The sequence below is a fragment of the Stegostoma tigrinum genome, chromosome 17 (assembly GCF_030684315.1).
Source record: "Stegostoma tigrinum isolate sSteTig4 chromosome 17, sSteTig4.hap1, whole genome shotgun sequence".
In the NCBI taxonomy this organism is placed as follows: domain Eukaryota; kingdom Metazoa; phylum Chordata; class Chondrichthyes; order Orectolobiformes; family Stegostomatidae; genus Stegostoma; species Stegostoma tigrinum.
Genome location: NC_081370.1, coordinates 14,732,124 through 14,752,786, shown reverse-complemented (window position 1 = coordinate 14,752,786; position 20,663 = coordinate 14,732,124). Strand labels below are relative to the sequence as shown.

General features: G+C 42.1%; 1 protein-coding gene across 1 annotated transcript in view; it reads right to left on the bottom strand.

The window, feature by feature from the left end:
* LOC125459484 (hatching enzyme 1.2-like) overlaps window positions 1–20,663 on the bottom strand; it is a 133,892-nt gene that overhangs the window by 90,301 nt on the left and 22,928 nt on the right. The window contains exon 4 of the mRNA XM_059651856.1: window positions 6,444–6,584. Within this exon, the coding sequence (XP_059507839.1) occupies window positions 6,444–6,584 (141 nt within the window). The remainder of the gene's footprint in view (window positions 1–6,443; window positions 6,585–20,663) is intronic.

Genomic DNA, 20,663 nt, shown 5'->3' with positions numbered 1-20,663 from the left:
CGGATTGCATTCCAATCTTATGTGACTGTCTGTGTGGAGTCAGCATGTCCACGTGGGTTTCTGTCAGATGTTCCAGTTTCCTCCCACAGTCCAAAGATGTGCATGATAGGTGGATTGGCCATGGTGAATGCTGAGTTGTGAAGATTGGGTGGGGGCCTGGGTCTGGGTGAGATGCTCTTCGGAAGGTTGGTGCAGACTCGATGAGCCAAATAGCCTCTGCACTGTAGGGATTTTATGATGCTGTCCTATTCTCGGAATGCCTTATGAAATTCCAGCCAAGAAAAAGACCTTTGACTCCTGCAACATGTAGATGTCAGTGACTTCTCTCCATCACTTTCTTGAATTGCTGATGCAGGGCTAGCTTTGCGTGTGTTGCAGCTCAATCTTTTGCTGTTGAACAGATGGGATAAAATGTACATCCCTGATAGCTATCTCTGGAAGGTTTGGCCATACTATTCAAACACTATGTCTATGATTTGCTGGCTTAACCACAAGACCATAAGAAAATTGGATCAGGAGTAGGCCATTTGGCTCCTCAAGCCTCCTCCACCATTCAATTGGATCACGGCTGATTCAACATTCCTCATATCCCCTCTCTTGCCTTTTTCCCCTAACTGTTGATTCCCTTACTAATCATGGATCTATCTGTTTCAGCACTAACCAAGGGCTCTGCCCCAAAGTTTTCTGTGGCTAGGAGTTCCATAGACTTAAGGGAAAGAATTCCTACTCATCTCAGTCTTAAAATGGCATCCTTCATTCTGAGACTATGCCATCTGGTCCTAGATCCTTCCATGAGGAGGAACATCCTCTCAGTATTTACCCTATCTAGCCCCTTAAGAATCTGAACAAAAACAGAAGATGCTATATTGAGGAAGCATCACTGGACCTGAAATGTTAACTCTGATTTTTCTTCGCAGATGCTGCCAAACCTGCTGAGCTTTTTCAGCAACTTCTGTTTGAGTTCCTGATTTACAGCATTCACAGTTCTTTCAGGTCTCCCTTTAGAATCCTAATATGTCTCAATGGGATCACCTCTCATTCTTCTAAATTTCAAAGCGCAGAGTCCTAACCTGTTTAACCTTTGTTCATAAGACAATCTGTCCATACCAGGGACCACCCCAGTGAACCTTCTCTAAACCACCTCCAATTAAATGATATCTTTCCTTTGACAACATTTAGCAAAGCTACTCACAGTACTCCATGTGAGGTGTCACCAACATCTTGCACAGTAGCAGTAAGACTTCCTTACTCTTAAACTCTAAACCCTTTGAAATGAGGGCCAATTTTTTGTTAGGCTTCCAGCTTTACCTGCTGCACATGCTTGTGAGCTTTCTGTGTTTCATGCACAAGTACTCCCAAGTTCCTTTTTGTTTCAGCTTTCCACAGACTTTCTCCATTTAAATACTACTGTACCTCTGTTCTCCCTTCCAAAATGAACAGCTTTACACTTCCTACTGAAGACCAGATGTGCAACTTTCAAGTCAGGTGACCCAGACCAATACAGAAAAGCCAGAAATAGCTTGCACAAAACCATCAGGGATTCCAAGAGGCAGTACCAGACCAAGTTAGAGATGCAAACCTACCAAACAACTCCCTTTACCTCTGGCAAGGCCGAAACAACATTATGGGACACAAAATGAAGCAGTCAAAATAGTGGACAAAGACACATTCCTACCACCTATCATCCCCGTACCTAAGAAAGCACATGCAACATGCCTTAATGACTATCGCCCAGTGGTTCTGACCTCAATAATCATGAAGTGCTTTGAGAGGCTAATCATGGCCCACATCAAGTCCAGGCTCCCAGCTTGCCTTGATCCGCTGCGATTTGCCTACCAACGTAACAGGTCCACAGGGAATGTCACATCCCTAGACCTGCATTCATCCCTGGGACATCTAGACGTCAAAGACAACAATATCGGACTCGTGATCGTTGACTACAGCCCTGCCTTCAACACCATTAAATCCCCTTCAGACTGATCTCAAAGCTCCGTGACCTTGGTCTCGGCTCCATTCTCTACAACTGGATCCTCAGCTTTCTGGCCCATAGGCCATAATTAGTAAGGATAGGTAACTACACCTTCTCCAGAATAACACTCAACACTGGAGCCCCACAAGGATGCATCCTCAGCCCCCTACTGTACTTCCTTTACTTGGTGATGTGGTGCGATGAAAACAATCTGTCTCTCAACATCAGCAAAACTAAAGAATTGATCATTGACTTCAGAAAGAGAGGAGAACATGCCCCCACCTACATCAAAGGAACTGAAATTGAGAGGTGAACAGCATCAAATTCCTCAGAATGATGATAACCGACAACCTGTCCTCGACTTCCACATAGATGCCACAATCAAGAGGGTATAACAAAGCCTCTTCTTCCTCAGGCAGCTCAGGAAATTTGGCATATCCATAAGGCCCCTCACCAACTTCTACAGACGCTCTTTTGAAAGCATACTGTCATGGGTACATAAAGGCCTGGTGTGGCAACTGCTCTGCCCTGGACCGTAAAAAAGTACAGAATGTGGCGTGCACAGCCCAGACCATCACGGAAGCCAAGCTTTCATCCACGGACTCCATTCACATGACTCGCTGCCACAGAAAGGCTGCGAACATCATCAAAGCACCCATTGCTCCCTGGTAATGACCTCCTACAACCTTTTCCACCAGGCAGGGGATACAGAAGCCTGAACACGTGCACAAACTGATTCAGGAACAGCTTCTTCCTAGCCATTATCAGACTGACGAATGGACTCTCTAGCCTCAAATGACGCTGAAGTTGCTAATGTTGATCTCACCTAGTGCACACTGTGAACGATGTAACCTAAATGCCTCAAAGTCTTTTTGATCTGTACATCCTTTGCTTGTTATGATCTTGCTGTGCCACTCATAAACAAAGCCATCCACTACATTTCAGTACGTGACAGTAAATAAATCAAACATTTCCCCATTTTATACCGCATCTGCCAACATTTGCCCACTTACTACATCTATCAATATTTCTCTGTAAACTGTGTGTCTCCCTCTCACAACTTCACTTTTGAGCTATTATTATGTTGTCTGCAAATTTAGCTTTCTTCCTTCACGTTATTAATATATGTTATAAATATTTGCGGTCCCAGCACTTAATCCCATTAGAACCCCAGGGTTACAGATCACCCAAACCTGAAAAGGAACCCCTGAACTCTACTCATTGTTTCTTGCACATTGGCAAAATCTCGATCTTCAGCAACACACTATGTCCAACAACATGGGCTCTTCTGATTTAACTGTTTGTGAGTACCATGTCAGATGCCTTCTGGAAGTCCAATGCAACAGATTTACTTGTTCCCTTCCATTTATTTAAGGAGACTTCCTTAAAAAATATGATAAATTAGTCAGACACAATTTCCCTTTCAAGAAGGCATACTGACCTTTGCTTGATTAGAACATAGAACATAGAACATAGAACATAGAACAGTACAGCACAGAACAGGCCCTTCAGCCCACAATGTTGTGCCGACCATTGATCCTCATGGATGCACCCTCAAATTTCTGTGACCATATGCATGTCCAGCAGTCTCTTAAATGACCCCAATGACCTTGCTTCCACAACTGCTGCTGGCAACGCATTCCATGCTCTCACAACTCTCTGCGTAAAGAACCTGCCTCTGACATCCCCTCTATACTTTCCACCAACCAGCTTAAAACTATGACCCCTCGTGCTAGCCATTTCTGCCCTGGGAAATAGTCTCTGGCTATCGACTCTATCTATGCCTCTCATTATCTTGTATACCTCAATTAGGTCCCCTCTCCTCCTCCTTTTCTCCAATGAAAAGAGACCGAGCTCAGTCAACCTCTCTTCATAAGATAAGCCCACCAGTCCAGGCAGCATCCTGGTAAACCTCCTCTGAACCCTCTCCAAAGCATCCACATCTTTCCTATAATAGGGCGCCCAGAACTGGACGCAGTATTCCAAGTGCGGTCTAACCAAAGTTTTATAGAGCTGCAACAAGATCTCACGACTCTTAAACTCAATCCCCCTGTTAATGAAAGCCAAAACACCATATGCTTTCTTAACAACCCTGTCCACTTGGGTGGCCATTTTAAGGGAACTATGTATCTGCACACCAAGATCCCTCTGTTCCTCCACGCTGCCAAGAATCCTATCCTTAATCCTGTACTCAGCTTTCAAATTCGACCTTCCAAAATGCATCACCTCGCATTTATCCAGGTTGAACTCCATCTGCCACCTCTCAGCCCATCTCTGCATCCTGTCAATGTCCCGCTGCAGCCTACAACAGCCCTCTACACTGTCAACGACACCTCCGACCTTTGTGTCGTCTGCAAACTTGCTGACCCATCCTTCAATTCCCTCGTCCAAGTCATTAATAAAAATTACAAACAGTAGAGGCCCAAGGACAGAGCCCTGTGGAACCCCACTCACCACTGACTTCCAGGCAGAATATTTTCCTTCTACTACCACTCGCTGTCTTCTGTTGGCCAGCCAATTCTGTATCCAAGCAGCTAAGTTCCCCTGTATCCCATTCCTCCTGACCTTCTGAATGAGCCTTCCATGGGGAACCTTATCAAATGCCTTACTGAAGTCCATATACACCACATCCACAGCTTGACCCTCATCAACCTTACTAGTCACATCCTCAAAAAATTCGATAAGGTTTGTAAGGCATGACCTACCCGTCACAAAGCCGGGTTAGATTACTGTTTTCCAAATATGTGATTACTTCCTTAATAATTGATGCCAATATTTTTCCAACAATAGATATAAGGCTAATTGGCTTATAGTTACCCACTTTTTACTTCACTCCCTTTTTGAATAAGTGTCACTTGGCAGTTTTCAAATCACCTGGTGCTTCTCCAGAGTGCAAAGATTTTTTGGAAAATTACAAGTGTTTCTTCCACTGTTGCTACCTTTTATTAGGATCCAACCATGCTAGCCAACAGGACTGGGGGACTTATCTCCCTTTAGCTCCATTCATTTATCTAATACTACTTCTCTAGTCATGGTAATGATACGTGATTCCTCGCCCCCATTCTTTAATATTAATGGGATGTTCGTAAGGTCTTCTACTATAAAGACTGATGTAAAATATTACAACAGGATGTATGGACACATACAGTGCTGATGGAATGAAACAGTTAGAAGTGTCCTGATAGAACAGCAATACTTCTTTGTAAGGGTGGAAGATATGCCACAGGTTTGACTTCAGACACCACACAAGTAAATGAGACTGTGGTAGACATAACACCAAAACATCACATTATTGTCAAAGTTTGGAAGACAGTTCCTTACTATCAGTGTATTAATTCCAGTATAGCTGCTGCCTTGTTGGTTCAAAACCATTTTGGTCTTCATATCAAAACCTCATTCACCCCCATATTGAGCAGAACATCTTGTGGTTGAAGAGTTTGCGCAAAGAGTGCACCTCTAACACAGCATGCATGAATGCATATATCATCTACTGTGTGGCAACATACAGCATGACCTCCAGCTATCTTGCTGTGGAGAGGTAGGACACTTAAATAGCATATCTCATAGAATCATTGAATCATCACAGATTCCACACAGTGTGGAAACAGGCACTTCGGCCCAACAAGTCCACACTGCCACTCAGAGCATCCCACCTAGACCTATCCCCCCATAATTCACCTAATCTACACATCCCTGAACACTATGGGCAATTTAGCATGGCGAATCCACCAAGCCTGCACATCTTTGGACTGCGGGACAAAATTGGAGCATCTGGGGGAAACCCACACAGATACAGGGAGAATGTGCAAACTCCACACAGACAGTCACCCGGTAGTGGAATAGAAACCAAGTTCCTAGCACTGTGAGGCAGCAGTGCTAACCACTGAGCCACAGTGCCACCCCAATTTGGATCAAGTTTCCATACAGCACATGCACAGTCACAGCTAAATTTCAAAATCTCTTTGGGCAATTACGGATGGGCAATAAATGCTGGCCTGGCCAGTGACACCCACATCTCATGAATGAATTTTAAAAAGTTACCAGAATAAAGCTTAAAACTGAAACCTTCAGATTTAGTGACAATGATTCAAATCCCATGAACTAAAACAGCTCAATTAGAGACATGTAAATCAAAAACAGAAAAATGCTACATAGATTCAGTATGTTAGAAAGCATCTTTGGAGGGAAAGAAATTAAATGTTTTAGATCAATGACCTTTCATCAGAACTTTTCACACTACAAATGCTGTCTGGTCTGCTGATTTCCAGAGCTTTCTGTTTTAATTTCAGATTTCTAGCATCTGTAGTACTTACATTTGAACATATATTTAAACTTTAACATTATCCTCTCTATTCACACGTAGAATAAAATGTCTCCATCAACAAGGTTATAATATTTTAAAACAAATAGATTAATAACAATTACACAACAAACTTGGGAAAGTTATTTTAAAATAATAATTCACATTACTTACCAAAGTTTGCTTTGAAAATGTAAGGTATATAAACATTGCCATCTTTTGAGATTGTCCATAAACAAAGGTTGTCATTTCCTTGGCATAATTTAGCAGCTCTGGTAATGTCAACATTGATATCTCCACCTGTATACTGCTTCCCTGCAAACGTGTTTTCCAGAAACAGAAAAGAAAAATGTCAAGTATTTTAAAAAGCCACTGTGTCAACAAGGATGCCTATTTGGCTATGTTTTGTTAAAGCAGCTGACTTTTTAAAAAATACGACAGTTGTGCTTAGAGACCTTCGATAAGGCTGAATTGGCATACCGTACCTATATATCATGGAACTGGTTAGCTTGGACAGCTGGTGTGCAATGCAGAGTGATATCAACAGCATGGCTTCAATTACTGTTACTCAATCATTGTTTTTAGGAAATGTTTGACTTTCACCATTTTTCATCCTTTGCTATTTATATTTTTTTAAAGTTCCATTTCCTGCTCATCCGTTGTGATAACGTTCATGCAAATTGTTTCAATATTGTCTCAAAGCAATATTTTCCAATCTTGCGTAAATACCATACAGCCTGTATTATCAAGTTTTTATTCACGCCCAGCTTGTGGTCAGACCTCACGACCACTACTTTGTATTGTGAAATCTAGCCTAAATGTACTCAACTTTGGGAGGCTACAGTGTTGTATCATTATCACTGGGCCATTAACCCAGAGACCCAGCTAATGTTCTGCAAACCCATGTTCGAGTCCTGCCAGAGCAAATAGTAGAATTAAAATCCATGAAGGATTCTCCTCTCAACTTCTTCCCTTGCCTGAGGTGTAATGACCCCCAGGTTAAACCACCAACAGTCATCTCTCTCTGAGAGAGCAGCCATGTGATCTGGTCAGTCTATGGCGACTTTACCTTGACCAATATCATGCATACCTGAATAATAGTCAATTTCATGTAAAGGTCAACTCCAATGGTCTTTCAAACAAGGGTCTTACAAGTCAACCCAAAAAACTTTTGTCCAAAGATCCTTAACTTTTCACTTTCTTCATAATTGGTTTGGGAATGGGTTGGTAGTACCAACTGATACAGTCTTTTTCACAATTGCTCCTTCTCATTTAAACCATCAGAAATAAATATCCTGGGATTGCTGTTCCTTGCTGAGTTCAAAGCTATGGCCAGCAACAGCTGAGACAATGGACTAGGTAATACTGCCAGATGTATTTGTGGTGGATGCCATGTAACATAGATAGGGTGATGAGCCAACAACTTTCCCACTCACTCCCAAAGTCACCTCAATAGTAGGTGGAGGGGTTGCCATAATTTACAACTTGTCCATCGTATGTAAATAAATAAACGATTACATCTTGTTAAAAGCCTCAATTAACTCTAATATTCAGCTACCCAGGTGTTAGACTCCTTAAACAATAGGATCGAATCCGCAATCTTTTTCAAATATCCAGCTTTATTTCTTATTAAATGTCGATCAGATGGTTACATGTTAAGGTCCATACAGCTACAGCTTTTCTCGTGCCTCTATGCACTTTTTTTTAAACTGGATCCTCCCCAAAACCACAAACTGTTCTCCATACCCTAACCACAAGGTCTAGGCCACAATCTGTTTATCATGTACAATTGTAAGAGGTTCCCATACTTTAACCACCAGGTCTAGGCCAAAGTTTACTTTTGACATATGTTTATGCCTGCTTCAAGCCATTTTCAACTGGACCTGCAAACTCCCTTTTTGCCTTAGCATTTGTAATTTAACCCTTGTTATGCTGTAGCCTAATCACACAATTTTCAATATGATTAGATTCCCCACGGTGTGGAGACAGGCCATTCGGCCCAACAAGTCCACACCACCCCTTGAAGTATCCCACTCAGACCCATCCCCCTATAACCCACACACCCCTGAACACTACGGGCAATTTAGCATGGCCGAACCACCTAGCCTGCACATCTTTGGACTGTGGGAGGAAACCGGAGCACCCAGAGAAAACCCATGCAGACACGGGGAGAATGTGCAAACTCCACACATACAGTCACCCGAGGCCGGAATGGAACCCAGGTCCCTGGCACTGTGAGGCTGCAGTACTAACCACTGAGCCACTGTGCCGCCCATATACTCCACAACTCCCCCCTTTCAATTCTTCCCCAACAGAATTACGCAAACAAAGCAAGCTAACAATAATATGTAGGTCACCTAGAGTGTTGAAGGGCAGTTAAACACCAAACTTTAGGCTTCAGCATTTGCTGAATACAACATCTGAGCAAAATAAACAAGAAGTACAGAATAAGAATCAAACAATAGAAAGTAATACAATCAATTTCCCCATCTTGGGCTATTGTAACAATACTTACCAGGCTTCAAATTCAGTTCCTGGTTGCTCACTAACATCATGCATGGACTCAAAATTCTTCAGATTTCTTTTACAAGGTGTCTGTATATCATCATTTTCGGGCCCTTTCACCTCAGCTCACTATCACTGTTTTAAAGTCAGTTTTTCTGTGGATAATGGGTCAGTATCCTATTGTTTAAACTATACTGTTCTGCTCTTCTAAGCCATATGAATCCATTTGTCAAGTAGGCGTACATGTCTGAGGTCCATTCTTCAGTGCAATTTTTTATGAAGAATTCACTCATGTTTGTTATTTCTAAGGTAATGCTCACTTTTGCACACTTACATTGGTATCCCAAGACCATGTCACATACTCTTGATTTTCTTTTGATTTTATCAAAAGATCTATGAGATTTTACTTATCTCTCTTGGGTAGTGGCTCAATCACCAAGTTCACCATGGAGAGACAAGGACACAAGCATCACCAGGAGAAAACTATCAGTTAGTACTCTCACCTATACTTGTCTCTTTGCTAAAATGTATATTAACTTCAACCTGCATGTCAACCCAATATTCTAATTTCTTTTTTTCTGCCACTACTCTCCACTGCAAATTACATCATCTCATCCAATTTTGCCGTTTAACTATTACCACTTATCTAATTCCAGAGATCTGCAGAGATCAGTAGTCCATCGTAAATCATCTTATCATATTTTAAAACAGAAGTTAAACTTTCTGTTCAATTCTGACAAACCATACGTTGTTCTTTCTCCAAGATTACCCACATATTTTAAACTTACTTTATAACTCATTCTAAATATTTGGTATATCTCTACACAAATTTGTCCAAATTCAAAATTCTGTTTACTACTCCAAAGTTATCAACAATTTTTATGCATTGAAATTCCTGAATGTTTTCACAGTAGTTCTTCAATGTTCAGATGTGTTGTTGACAAATGGCTTGATGGTTTGAGAATGCTTCATCCATCACTGTGTTGCGACGCTGAAAGTTTGCAGACATATTCAGAAGTTTGTACTCTTGTCTGAAAAACAGAAGTATCCATCCATTCCACATCAAGAAGAATGAATTAATTATTGTGGTTTAAGGGGAGCGGGTGAAACCTCCTGGACATATCTAAGTCAACAGTCTCCTCTTCCTATACAGAAATAGCTGTTTTATAATTGATACAGGAAAAGCCTACCTCCTTTGTTAGATTGTACTCTCCTTTTAAAATCTCCAATTTTCCTATTACTTGGATACTTTCACCACAAAATACATTTACAATGAGCAAATCTGATACAGAATTAAAGATTTGCTTGTGTTAAAACGGTATTTGGAAGTTTACTCTGGCCAAGTGAAATTCCAAATGTGATAACTTCCAATGCCACGAGATACATTTTTACCAAGCTTTTTGACCCATATTTAAATCAACATTTCATTGCGGATTTTTGCTTTACACAACCACTGATAGTTCCTTAAAGGGACACAGCATTAATCATACATGTTCCACACTGCTACAGGCATACATTACATTTTCAAATCACCATAGATTCCCAAAATTCAAACTAATTTCAAAGCATTCCTGGATCTTGAGCTTCAAGGAACAAAAATACAATATTATATAAGACAACATTTATCCACCAATGAACAAAGGTGCACTCAAACCAGACAACACTTAGTTCAGTGAATGCAGCACCAAAAGCTGATCTGTCTCTGTCTCTGTCCGTCTTTCTCTCTCTCTCTCTCTCTCTGAACCAGTCCAGCAGCAATGTCTTTTAGGATCCAACAGTTCGATCAGCAGTGCTCAGTGGTGGACATTGAAATCCCCTACCCACAGTGCAGTCTGCATTCTTGCCATCCTCAGTGCTTCCTCCACATGTTGTTCAATTCAGATAAACACAGTGTCATCAGTCAAGGGAGGAAGGTATGTGGCAAACAGGAGAAAGTTTCCTCCCCATATTTACTTGATGCCATAACACTGCATAGTGTCTGGAGTCAATGATGAGGACTCCCAGGACAACTTCCTCCCTTCTTTATATCACTGTGACACCATCTCTCTTTTAAGAATCTCCTGTCAGTAAGACAGGGCATATCCAGGGACAGTGATGGTGGTGCTTGGTTCATTGTCTGTTGGATATAATTCTATGAATATGTACATAGAACATAGAACAGTACAGCACAGAACAGGCCCTTCAGCCCACGATGTTGTGCCAACCATTGATCCTCATGTATGCACCCTCAAATTTCTGTGACCATATGCATGTGTTTAGCTCATTAAGAGATTAACCTCCAGGTGTTAGTAAGTAAGGCTTCACCGGGTCAACAGTGCAGTTTTTGTTGCCATCCTTTCTGGTGCTTTGGTCAACACACGGTTGCCAATCTGGTTTTGTTTTCCTTTGAGACTCTATGGTGTCTGTTGCGGCAGAATGGTACGCTAGGCCATTTCAGAAGGCAGCTGAGAGTCATCTACATTATTGTAGGTGTGGAGTCACACATTGCCCAGACCAAGTCAGGATGCTAGATTTCCTTCCTTCAAGGACATGAGTGAGCCAGATTTGATTTCTAGACAATGAACAATTGATGGCTGTTCCACAGCTATCTTTAGACTCTTATTTCCTGATATTTATTGAATTCCATTTCCACCACTGCTGTGGCAGGATTTGAACCCAGAATATTACCTGACTTTCTGCATTATTAGTCTAGCAATGATAGAATTTGGCCATTACATCCGCCATATTAAATCTGTTTCTCTCTCAACTGACCTGCAGCATTTCTCCAGAAGTTTGTTCATCATTTCTACCATCATCTTTTTAATCTAATTGAAATTTAAACAGCTTGTGAGGTGGTTCAGTTCACAATCTTTCAAATAAATAGATCACATGATTGGTGAAGTTTAAACCTTACAAGCAGTTTACAGTTAAATTTAAGTGACTGGTTTCCAAAATCCACAACTTTACAAAGCCAAAAGGTCTCTTTTTGCTTTTTAAAAAATGAGCTGCTCCATATGAAATTGCAACTGATGGTTGGAAGTTCAATGTGGTGGGTTTCCACAAGGAGGGGATAGGTCAAAATGGGTTATTGAAGGAGTGTTAAGTAAAAAGGAATACAGAGTCTCTGTTGGGGGAGACCTAGCTATAAGTGGAGCGTAGCGCTGATGGTCTCCACTGTGAGTGAAGTTCCCTGCCATCTTGTGCCATTCTGAAGATGTGAAATGCAACTAAGAAATGGCTAGGATGATACCTAGCATGGGCAGAGTCAGTGGGCAAAAGCATGGGATCTATATCTGCAGGAGGCTACAACACTGAGGGGCAAATACATGCAGCAGGCACTTGCCATCAGCAGCAATGCTAAATTTGCAATAATTTTATTACCTATTTGTAATGTATGTGACGTAAACATACTTAGGATTAAAATGATGGTCAAAGGTCTTCCAAATTGAACATTAACATCTCAATAATGCTGCAGTTAGCAGCAATGACTTAAAAAGAGGCAAATGTTGACGAAAGGCTATCCATTATTTGTGCAACTTCTAGGTCTGCTGTGGGAGGGAGGGAGCGTCACTTGATCATCTGTTGAGTAAGTTTGATGATAGTCTTTAATAAATGCCATGAAAAGTTGAATGATTGTTGCGAGTCTAGGATGGGAAGGGAGTCAGAGTGCAGCAGGCATTCCCATTTGATACAATATTTTGGTCATTCAAACAGTGTCCACCTTCAAATTGGTGCACACACTGAGGCTGAAGTTGAATAGTGATGGAGACATGGGCATCATTATCAGGGTGGTTTATGTCTTGCTGTGTGGATGAGTGTGTACAGCCCTCACCTGCTAGGTATGCAATCACTGACTGTTTTCAGAGCCAAGATTCTTTCTCATTCCTTACATTCCCAATGTAGATCATTTCCAGCAAAACTCTTGCACCTAAGCATTGGGGGGATACTGATGGCGAAGGTGAATGGAAGAGGACCAAAGTGAACAGCAATCCCAGCAGTAGCAAGCTACCAAGAAGGCTGCGAAGCATCCAGCTCAGGGAAGGATCACAGTAGCAAGAGTAGTGGGTGACAGCATGACACTGAGACAGGCAGTCGGTAGTACTTTGAAAATCAGGTGACAGGAAGACCTCGTACCAGCAGTTATAGAGTTATGGAAATGTATAGCACAGAAACAGACCGTTCAGTCCAACTCATCCATGCCAACCAGATATCCTAAATCAATCTAGTCCCATTTGCTAGCATTTGGCCCATATTACTCCAAACCCTTTCTATTCATGTACACATCATGTACCCATTTAGATATCATAATTGTACCAGCCTCCAACACTTCCTCTGCCAGCTCAATCCATACATGCACCACCATCTGTGTGAAAACGTTTCTCCTCTGGTTCCTTTTATATCTTTCCCCTCTCACCTTAAACCTATGGCCTCTAGTTTTGGACTCCCCTAACTTGGAAAAAAGACCTTGGCTATTCACTCTATCCATGCCCCTCATGATTTTATAAACGCTATAAGGTCACCCCTCGACCTCCAGTGCTCCAGAGAAAATAGCTCCAGCCTACTCAGCAGCTCCCTATTGCCTAAACCCTCCAACCTCAGCAATATCCTTGGAAATCTTTTCTGAAGCCTTTCAAATTTCACAACATCTTTCTTACAGCAGGGAGACTAGAAGCAAATGCAGTATTGCTAAAGTGGCCTAACCAATGTCCTGTACAGCCACATCAATGATCTTCAAACTCCTATACTCAATGCACTGGCCAATAAAGATAAGTGTACCAAACACCTTCTTCACTAACCTGTCAACCTGCGACTCCACTTTCAAGGAATTATGAACCAGCACTCCTAGGTCTCTTTGTTCAGCAACATTCCCCACGATCTTACCATTAAGTGTATAAGTCCTACCCTGATTTGCCTTTCCAAATTGCAACGCCTCACATTTATCTAAACTCCATCTGTCTCTCCAGGGTCTATGGGCCCATTGAACAAAGGTCTATTGTACTCTGAGATAACCTTCTTCACTCTCCAATTCACCACCAATTTTGAGGTCACCTGCAAGCTTACTAACCATGCCTTCTATGTTCACAGCCAGATCATTTATATAAATGACAAAAACTGTGGACTCAACGCCGATTCTTGCAGCACACCAATGGAAGGAGGTGAGAAAGGAATCCTGAGATTGGCAGTCAGACAGGCCTAGGTTAATTAGGGCTGATTAATGAGTAATTTTACTTTTTACTTTCTTTTTTACTTCCTCATCTCCACTTCAAAGTAAATAGTCTGAAGGTAGGAATAAGGCTTTGGAGGACAGCTTGGTTACATGGATAGCCCATTCTGTGCCATGTGAAAACTCGATAAGTGCTTCATATGGCTTAGATAATCACATGTGGAAAATGTCTTCCAATGCAAAAAGTTTAGCTCTGAGATCTAGAACTGGAGCAGTAAATGGTGTCACTGTGGTGCATCAGTATAGCTGAAAACTAGATGGGTAGCATGGCCTGGCAGGCAAGCAGAGAATGGGTGACCAGCAGAAAACCTCAGAAGAACACTGGAAATAACAGGTAGCAAATGGAGGAGTCCATGGAGTTTTTGATACTGGTGAGGGTAATGGTTCACTGGAGGAATGTAGCTAGTTTGTAGTACCAAATCAACTTGGCTATACAGGTGATGGAGGCAGGGGAAGGAAGAATGGCATGGCAATATTGGTAAGCAATTTGACAGGGGAACAAACAGTTATGTATATGGCAGTAGACCAGATTCCAAGAGTTATATGGCCTCCCTGGTGCCAAGTTCAAGGACGTCACAAAGAGGCAGTTAGATATTTCTTTGAGGAAGATGAAGGTCATTGTCTATATTGGTACTAATAACATAAGTAGAAAGGGATGTGGTCGTGAAAGTAGAATTTAAGGACATAGGCAAGAGACTGAAAGCAGAGCCTCCAAAGCATTAATCTCAAAATTGCTCACAGTGGCACATGTTGTGAGTGTACAGTGGAATGATTGAGCAAACAAATATGTGGTTGGAAAAATAATGGAGCAAGTGGAATGCTTAAGCTTTCTGCAGGACTGGAACCAGTACTGGAGCAGGTGGGACATGTACAAGAAGGAAAGGTTACACGTTAATAGGTGCGGGACTAATATTCTCATGGTAAGAGGATTAGTGCCATTGAAGACGGCTTAAGCTAGCTTGTCAGGATTCTGCACAGCTAAAATAGAATTCAGATAGAATAAAACCAGGCAGGAAGTAGAAAAGCTGTAAATGAAACAGGAAAGCAGCACAGATAAACTCGAGAATCAACCAGGGTCAAGTCACAGAACACTGTCAAAAATGCAGAATTAAAAGCACATTAATAAGAGAATGATCAAAGAAGGAGTAGGGCCGATCAGGGGTAGCATAGGGAACTTGTGTGTGGAGTCTGAGGAGGTAGGGGAAGCCTTAAATGAGTTTTTTGCTTCTGTCTTTACGAAAGAAATGAACTTTGTAGTGAATGAAACCGTTGAAGAGCAGGTGTGCATGCTGGAATGGATAGAGATAGAGGAAGCTGATGTGCTAAAAATTTTGTCAAACATTAAGATTGACAAGTCACCAGGCCTGGACCAGATTTGTCCTCGGCTGCTTTGGGAAGCGAGAAATGCAATTGATTCGCCACTTGCAAAGATCTTTGCATCCTCACTCTCCACTGGAGTCATACCTGAGGACTGGAGAGAGGCAAATGTAATTCCTCTCTTCAAGAAAGGAAATAGGGAAATCCCCAGCAATTACAGACCAGTAAGTCTCACGTCTGTCGTCTGCAAGGTGTTAGAAAGGATTCTGAGGGATAGGATTTATGACCATCTGGAAGAGCATGGCTTGATTAAATGCAGTCAACACGGCTTTGTGAGGGGCAGGTCATGCCTCACAAACCTTATCGAGTTCTTTGAGGATGTGACTAGAAAAGTTGATGAGGGTCGAGCTGTGGATGTGGTGTATATGGACTTCAGTAAGGCATTTGATAAGGTTCCCCATGGTAGGCTCATTCAGAAGGTCAGGAGGAATGGGATACAGGGGAACTTAGCTGTCTGGATACAGAATTGGCTGGCCAACAGAAGACAGCGAGTGGTAGTAGAAGGAAAATATTCTGCCTGGAAGTCAGTGGTGAGTGGTGTTCCACAGGGCTCTGTCCTTGGGCCTCTACTGTTTGTAATTTTTATTAATGACTTGGATGAGGAGATTGAAGGATGGGTCAGCAAGTTTGCAGACGACACAAAGGTTGGAGGTGTCGTTGACAGTATAGATGGCTGTTGTAGGCTGCAGCGGAACATTGACAGGATGCAGAGATGGGCTGAGAGGTGGCAGATGGAGTTCAACCTGGATAAATGCGAGGTGATGCATTTTGGAAGGTCGAATTTGAAAGCTGAGTACAGGATTAAGGATAGGATTCTTGGCAGTGCGGGGGAACAGGGGGATCTTGGTGTGCAGATACATAGATCCCTTAAAATGGCCACCCAAGTGGACAGGGTTGTTAAGAAAGCATATGGTGTTTTGGCTTTCATTAACAGGGGGATTGAGTTTAAGAGTCGTGAGAACTTGTTGCAGCTCTGTAAAACTTTGGTTAGACTGCACTTGGAATACTGCGTCCAGTTCTGGTTGCCCTATTATAGGAAAGATGTGGATGCTTCGGAGAGGGTTCAGAGGACGTTTACCAGGATGCTGCCTGGACTGGAGGGCTTATCTTATGAAGAGAGGTTGACTGAATTCGGACTCTTTTCATTGGAGAAAAGGAGGAGGAGAGGGGACCTAATTGAGGTATACAAGATAATGAGAGGCATAGATAGAGTTGATAGCCAGAGGTTATTTCCTAGGGCAGAAATGGCTAACATGAGGGGTCATAGTTTTAAGCTGGTTGGAGGAAAGTATAAGGGGGATGTCAGAGGCGGGTTCTTTACACAGAGAGTTGTGAGAGCATGGAATGCGTTGCCAGCAGCAGTTGTGGAAACAAGGTCATTGGGGACATTTAAGAGACTGCTGGACATGCATATGGTCACAGAAATTTGAGGGTGCATACATGAGGATCAATGATCGGCACAACATCATGGGCTGAAGGGCCTGTTCTGTGCTGTACTGTTCTATGTTCTATTTTCTATTATCTGAATGCATACAACGTTCACAAATAAAAATGTGAATAGATGGTGCAAGTGAAAATAACAAGTGATTTAATGATTTAATTGCCATTATGGAGATAAGACTAAGATAAGACTGCAGGGTGGTCAAGATTATTAATGCATATTCAACATTTTGGAAGGACAGTGAAAATTAAAGGTCGCGGTTATGTTTATATTTCTGTGAATTAATGAGAATAGATCTGTAATCAGACAACAAAGGATGTAGAAGCTGTTTGGTTAAGCTAAGAAATGCAAGGAGCAGCAAACGTTGGTAGGAATGATTTAGGGGCTACCAAACAGTAGTGATAATATAGGGCATGGTATAAAAGAGGAAATTAGAGGTGCTCATATGAGGGAATGGGTGGTTTCAATCTATTTATAAAAAGACTGGCTATAACCAGCACCAATGCTGTGGTGGAAGAATTCCTGGAATGTGTTCAAGACAGTTTTCTGGAGCAATATGCTGAAGAACCAAGCACAGTATGTTAGAGTGAGTATTATACGGTAGAAAGGGGGAACTAATAATCTTGCTATAAAAGAATATTAAAACGAATACAGACAATAATATGAAAGAATTTTCCATTAATAAATAGTTTAAGCTGAAACTAGAGTCCTCAATCTAAACAAGGGAAACTGTGGGGGTCTGAGATGGAAGCTGGCTGTGGTGGACTGGAAAATACATTAAAATATTTGACAGGAAATGGGCAAAGGCTCATATTTTTAAAAAACTAACTGCTTGATTTAAAAAAAAGACATCTTCCTTTAAAGGCAAAAATGCCGAACAGGGAAAAGTGAACAATCCATGGCTAACGAGGAAACTTTAAGCTAGTATCAAAGGAGGAGGCATATAAAGTTGTCCAAAAAGGCTGTAAGCCTGAAGATTGGAGACATTTTATAATTCAGCAAATCAGTACCAAGAAATTGATTTAAAAAAGGAGTACAAATGTAAAGTGACATAAAACATAAAAAGTAACGTAAAAATATATAGTAAAAGCTTTTAAAGCTTTGTAAATAATAAAGAAAACAAACATCAATGTCAGACCATTACACTCATACAGGAGACTTTATAATAGGAAACAGGGAAACGGCAGAGAAAAAGACGTGTCTTCACAGAGGAAGGGCCCAAGAGGTTTCCCTGAAATAATTAACATCAAATGGTCTCGTGAAAGTGTGGAACTGGAAGAAATTAGTATTTATAAAATGGAGTGTTGCCCAAATTAATGCAGCTGAAAGCTGACAAATCTCTAAGACCCGATGATGTTCACTGAAGAGAGTGTGGGAAAATGTGGTTCCGGAAATAATGGATGTATTGGTAAACCTGGTAGGATAAGAGAACAATGGATAATAAAGGTATTGAGGTTCTAGTCAAGGATAAAAAAACAATTAGGTATGGACAACTGGGTTCAAATGCATCTCCTGAACAGAATAAAGAATGTAGAGGCATTCTTAGAGGGAGATCGGGAAGGGAAAGTGAGGATATGAGATATGGGGTAGCCTTAGCAAATAAGGTTAAGGATAATCCAAAGAGATTCTACACATACATCAGGAACAAGACAGCAACTAGAGAGAGAAAGTAGGGCCTGTTAAAGATCAAAAGAGGTTGTTTTTGTGTTGAACCCCAGGAGATGAGAAAGATATCAATGTGCCAGTTTTTTTCCTGTAGAGTAAGAAATGGAGGCAAGCGAAATCAGGAAATAAATATTGATGCTTTGAAAACAGTTCACATTACAGAAAAGGAAGTGCTGGGGACTAAGAAAATAGAAAGGTGGATAAATATCCAGGACATGATCTAGTGTATCTCATGAGTTTATTGTAAGTTAGGGAGGAATTTACGGGGCCCTTGCAGACATATTTATATAATCTATAACAGACCCTACAGATCTCTGAACCGTGTTATGCTCCTCTTGCTCAATGTGGGAGCTCAGGGACTTGGCTGATGTCCCTAACTCCTTCACGTGCAGGAAGTATGTCCAGCTGCAGCTCTTGTTAGTCCACCTGACAGCTCTGGAGCATACACAATGCTGTGGGGGTTGTGGATAGCACATTTAGCAAATTGGTCACACCGCAGATTAGAATTGCTGAGGGAGAAAGCGAATGGGTGACCAAAAGGCACAGAAAGAGCAGGAAGGCAGTGCAGATGTCCGCTGCGGTCATCTCCCTCCAAAACAGGTATATTATCTCTAAGGCCCAATGATGTTCACCGAAGAGAGTGTGGGAAAATGTAGTACACCGTTTTGGATACTGGTGGGGGAGATGGCTCACCAGGGGAAGGCAGCAGTAGCCAGGCGCATGGCACCATGGCTGGCTCTGCTATACAGAAGGGCAGGAAAAAGAGTGGAAGGGCTATAGTCATTGGGGATTCAATTGTAAGGGGAGTAGATAGATGGCTCTGTGGTTGAAAACAAGACTCCCAAATGGTAAGTTACCTCCCAGGTGCACAGGTCAGGGATGTCTCAGATCGGCTTCAGAACATTCTGAAGGGGGAGGGCGAACAACCAGTTGTCGTGGTGCACATAGGCACCAATGATACAGGCAGAAAATGGGATGATGTCCTACAAGCAGAATTTAGGGAGTTAGAAGCCAAGTTAACTAGTAGGATCTCAAATGTAGTAATCTCAGGATTGCTACCAGTGCCACATGCTAGTCAGGGCAGAAATGAATGAATAGCCAGGATGAATACGTGGCTTGAGAGATGGTGCAGGGGGGAGGGGTTCAGATTTTTGGAACATTGGGACCGGTTCTGGGGAAGGTGGGATTATTACAAATTGGACAGTCTACACCTGGGCCAGACTGGAACCAATGTCCCTGGGCGTGCTTTTGCTAATGCTGTTGGGGAGGGTTTAAACTAATGGGAACCAAATATTGGACAGGTTGTTGGACAGAAAGGAGGTAGTAACTAAAGCCTGTAGGGAGCTAGATAATGAAGTCAGTGTGCCTAAGGGGAAGAGTAGGCAGGGAGCAGATGATGAACACAAAGGGACAGGTGGTCTGAGGTGCATTTGTTTTAATGCAAGAAGTGTAGTAGATAAGGCAGACGAACTTAGGGCTTGGATCGGTACCTGGGAGTATGATGTTATTGCTATTACTGAGACTTGGTTGAGGGAAGGGCATGATTGGCAACTAGATGTCCCAGGATATTGATGCTTCAGGCGGGATGGAGAGGGAGGTAAAAGGGGTGGAGGAGTTGCATTACTGGTCAAAGATGATATCACAGCTGTACTGGAGGAGGGCACTATGGAGGACTCAAGCAGTGAGGCAATATGGGCAGAACTCAGAAATAGTAAAGGTGCACTAACAATGTTGGGGCTGTACTACAGGGCCCCAACAGTGAACATGAGATATAAGTACAAATATGTAAACAGATTATGGAAAGGTGTAGGAGAAACACGGTGGTGGTGATGGGAGATTTTAATTTTCCTAACATTGACTGGGATTCACTTAGTGTTAGGGGTCAAGATGGAGCAGAATTCGTAAGGAGCATCCAGGAGGGTTTTCTAGAGCAGTATGTATGTAGTCCAACTCAGGAAGGGGCCGTACTGGACCTGGTGTTGGGGAAGGACCCCGGCCAGGTGGTTGAAATTACAGTAGGGGGCTACTTTGGAAATAGCAACCACAATTCCGTAAGTTTTACAATACTCATGGACAAAGATGAGAGTGGTCCGAAAGGAAGAGTTCTAAACTGGGAGAAGGCCAACTATACCAAACTTTGGCAGGATCTGGGGAATGTAGATTGGGAGAAACTGTTTGAAGGTAAATCCACATTTGATATGTG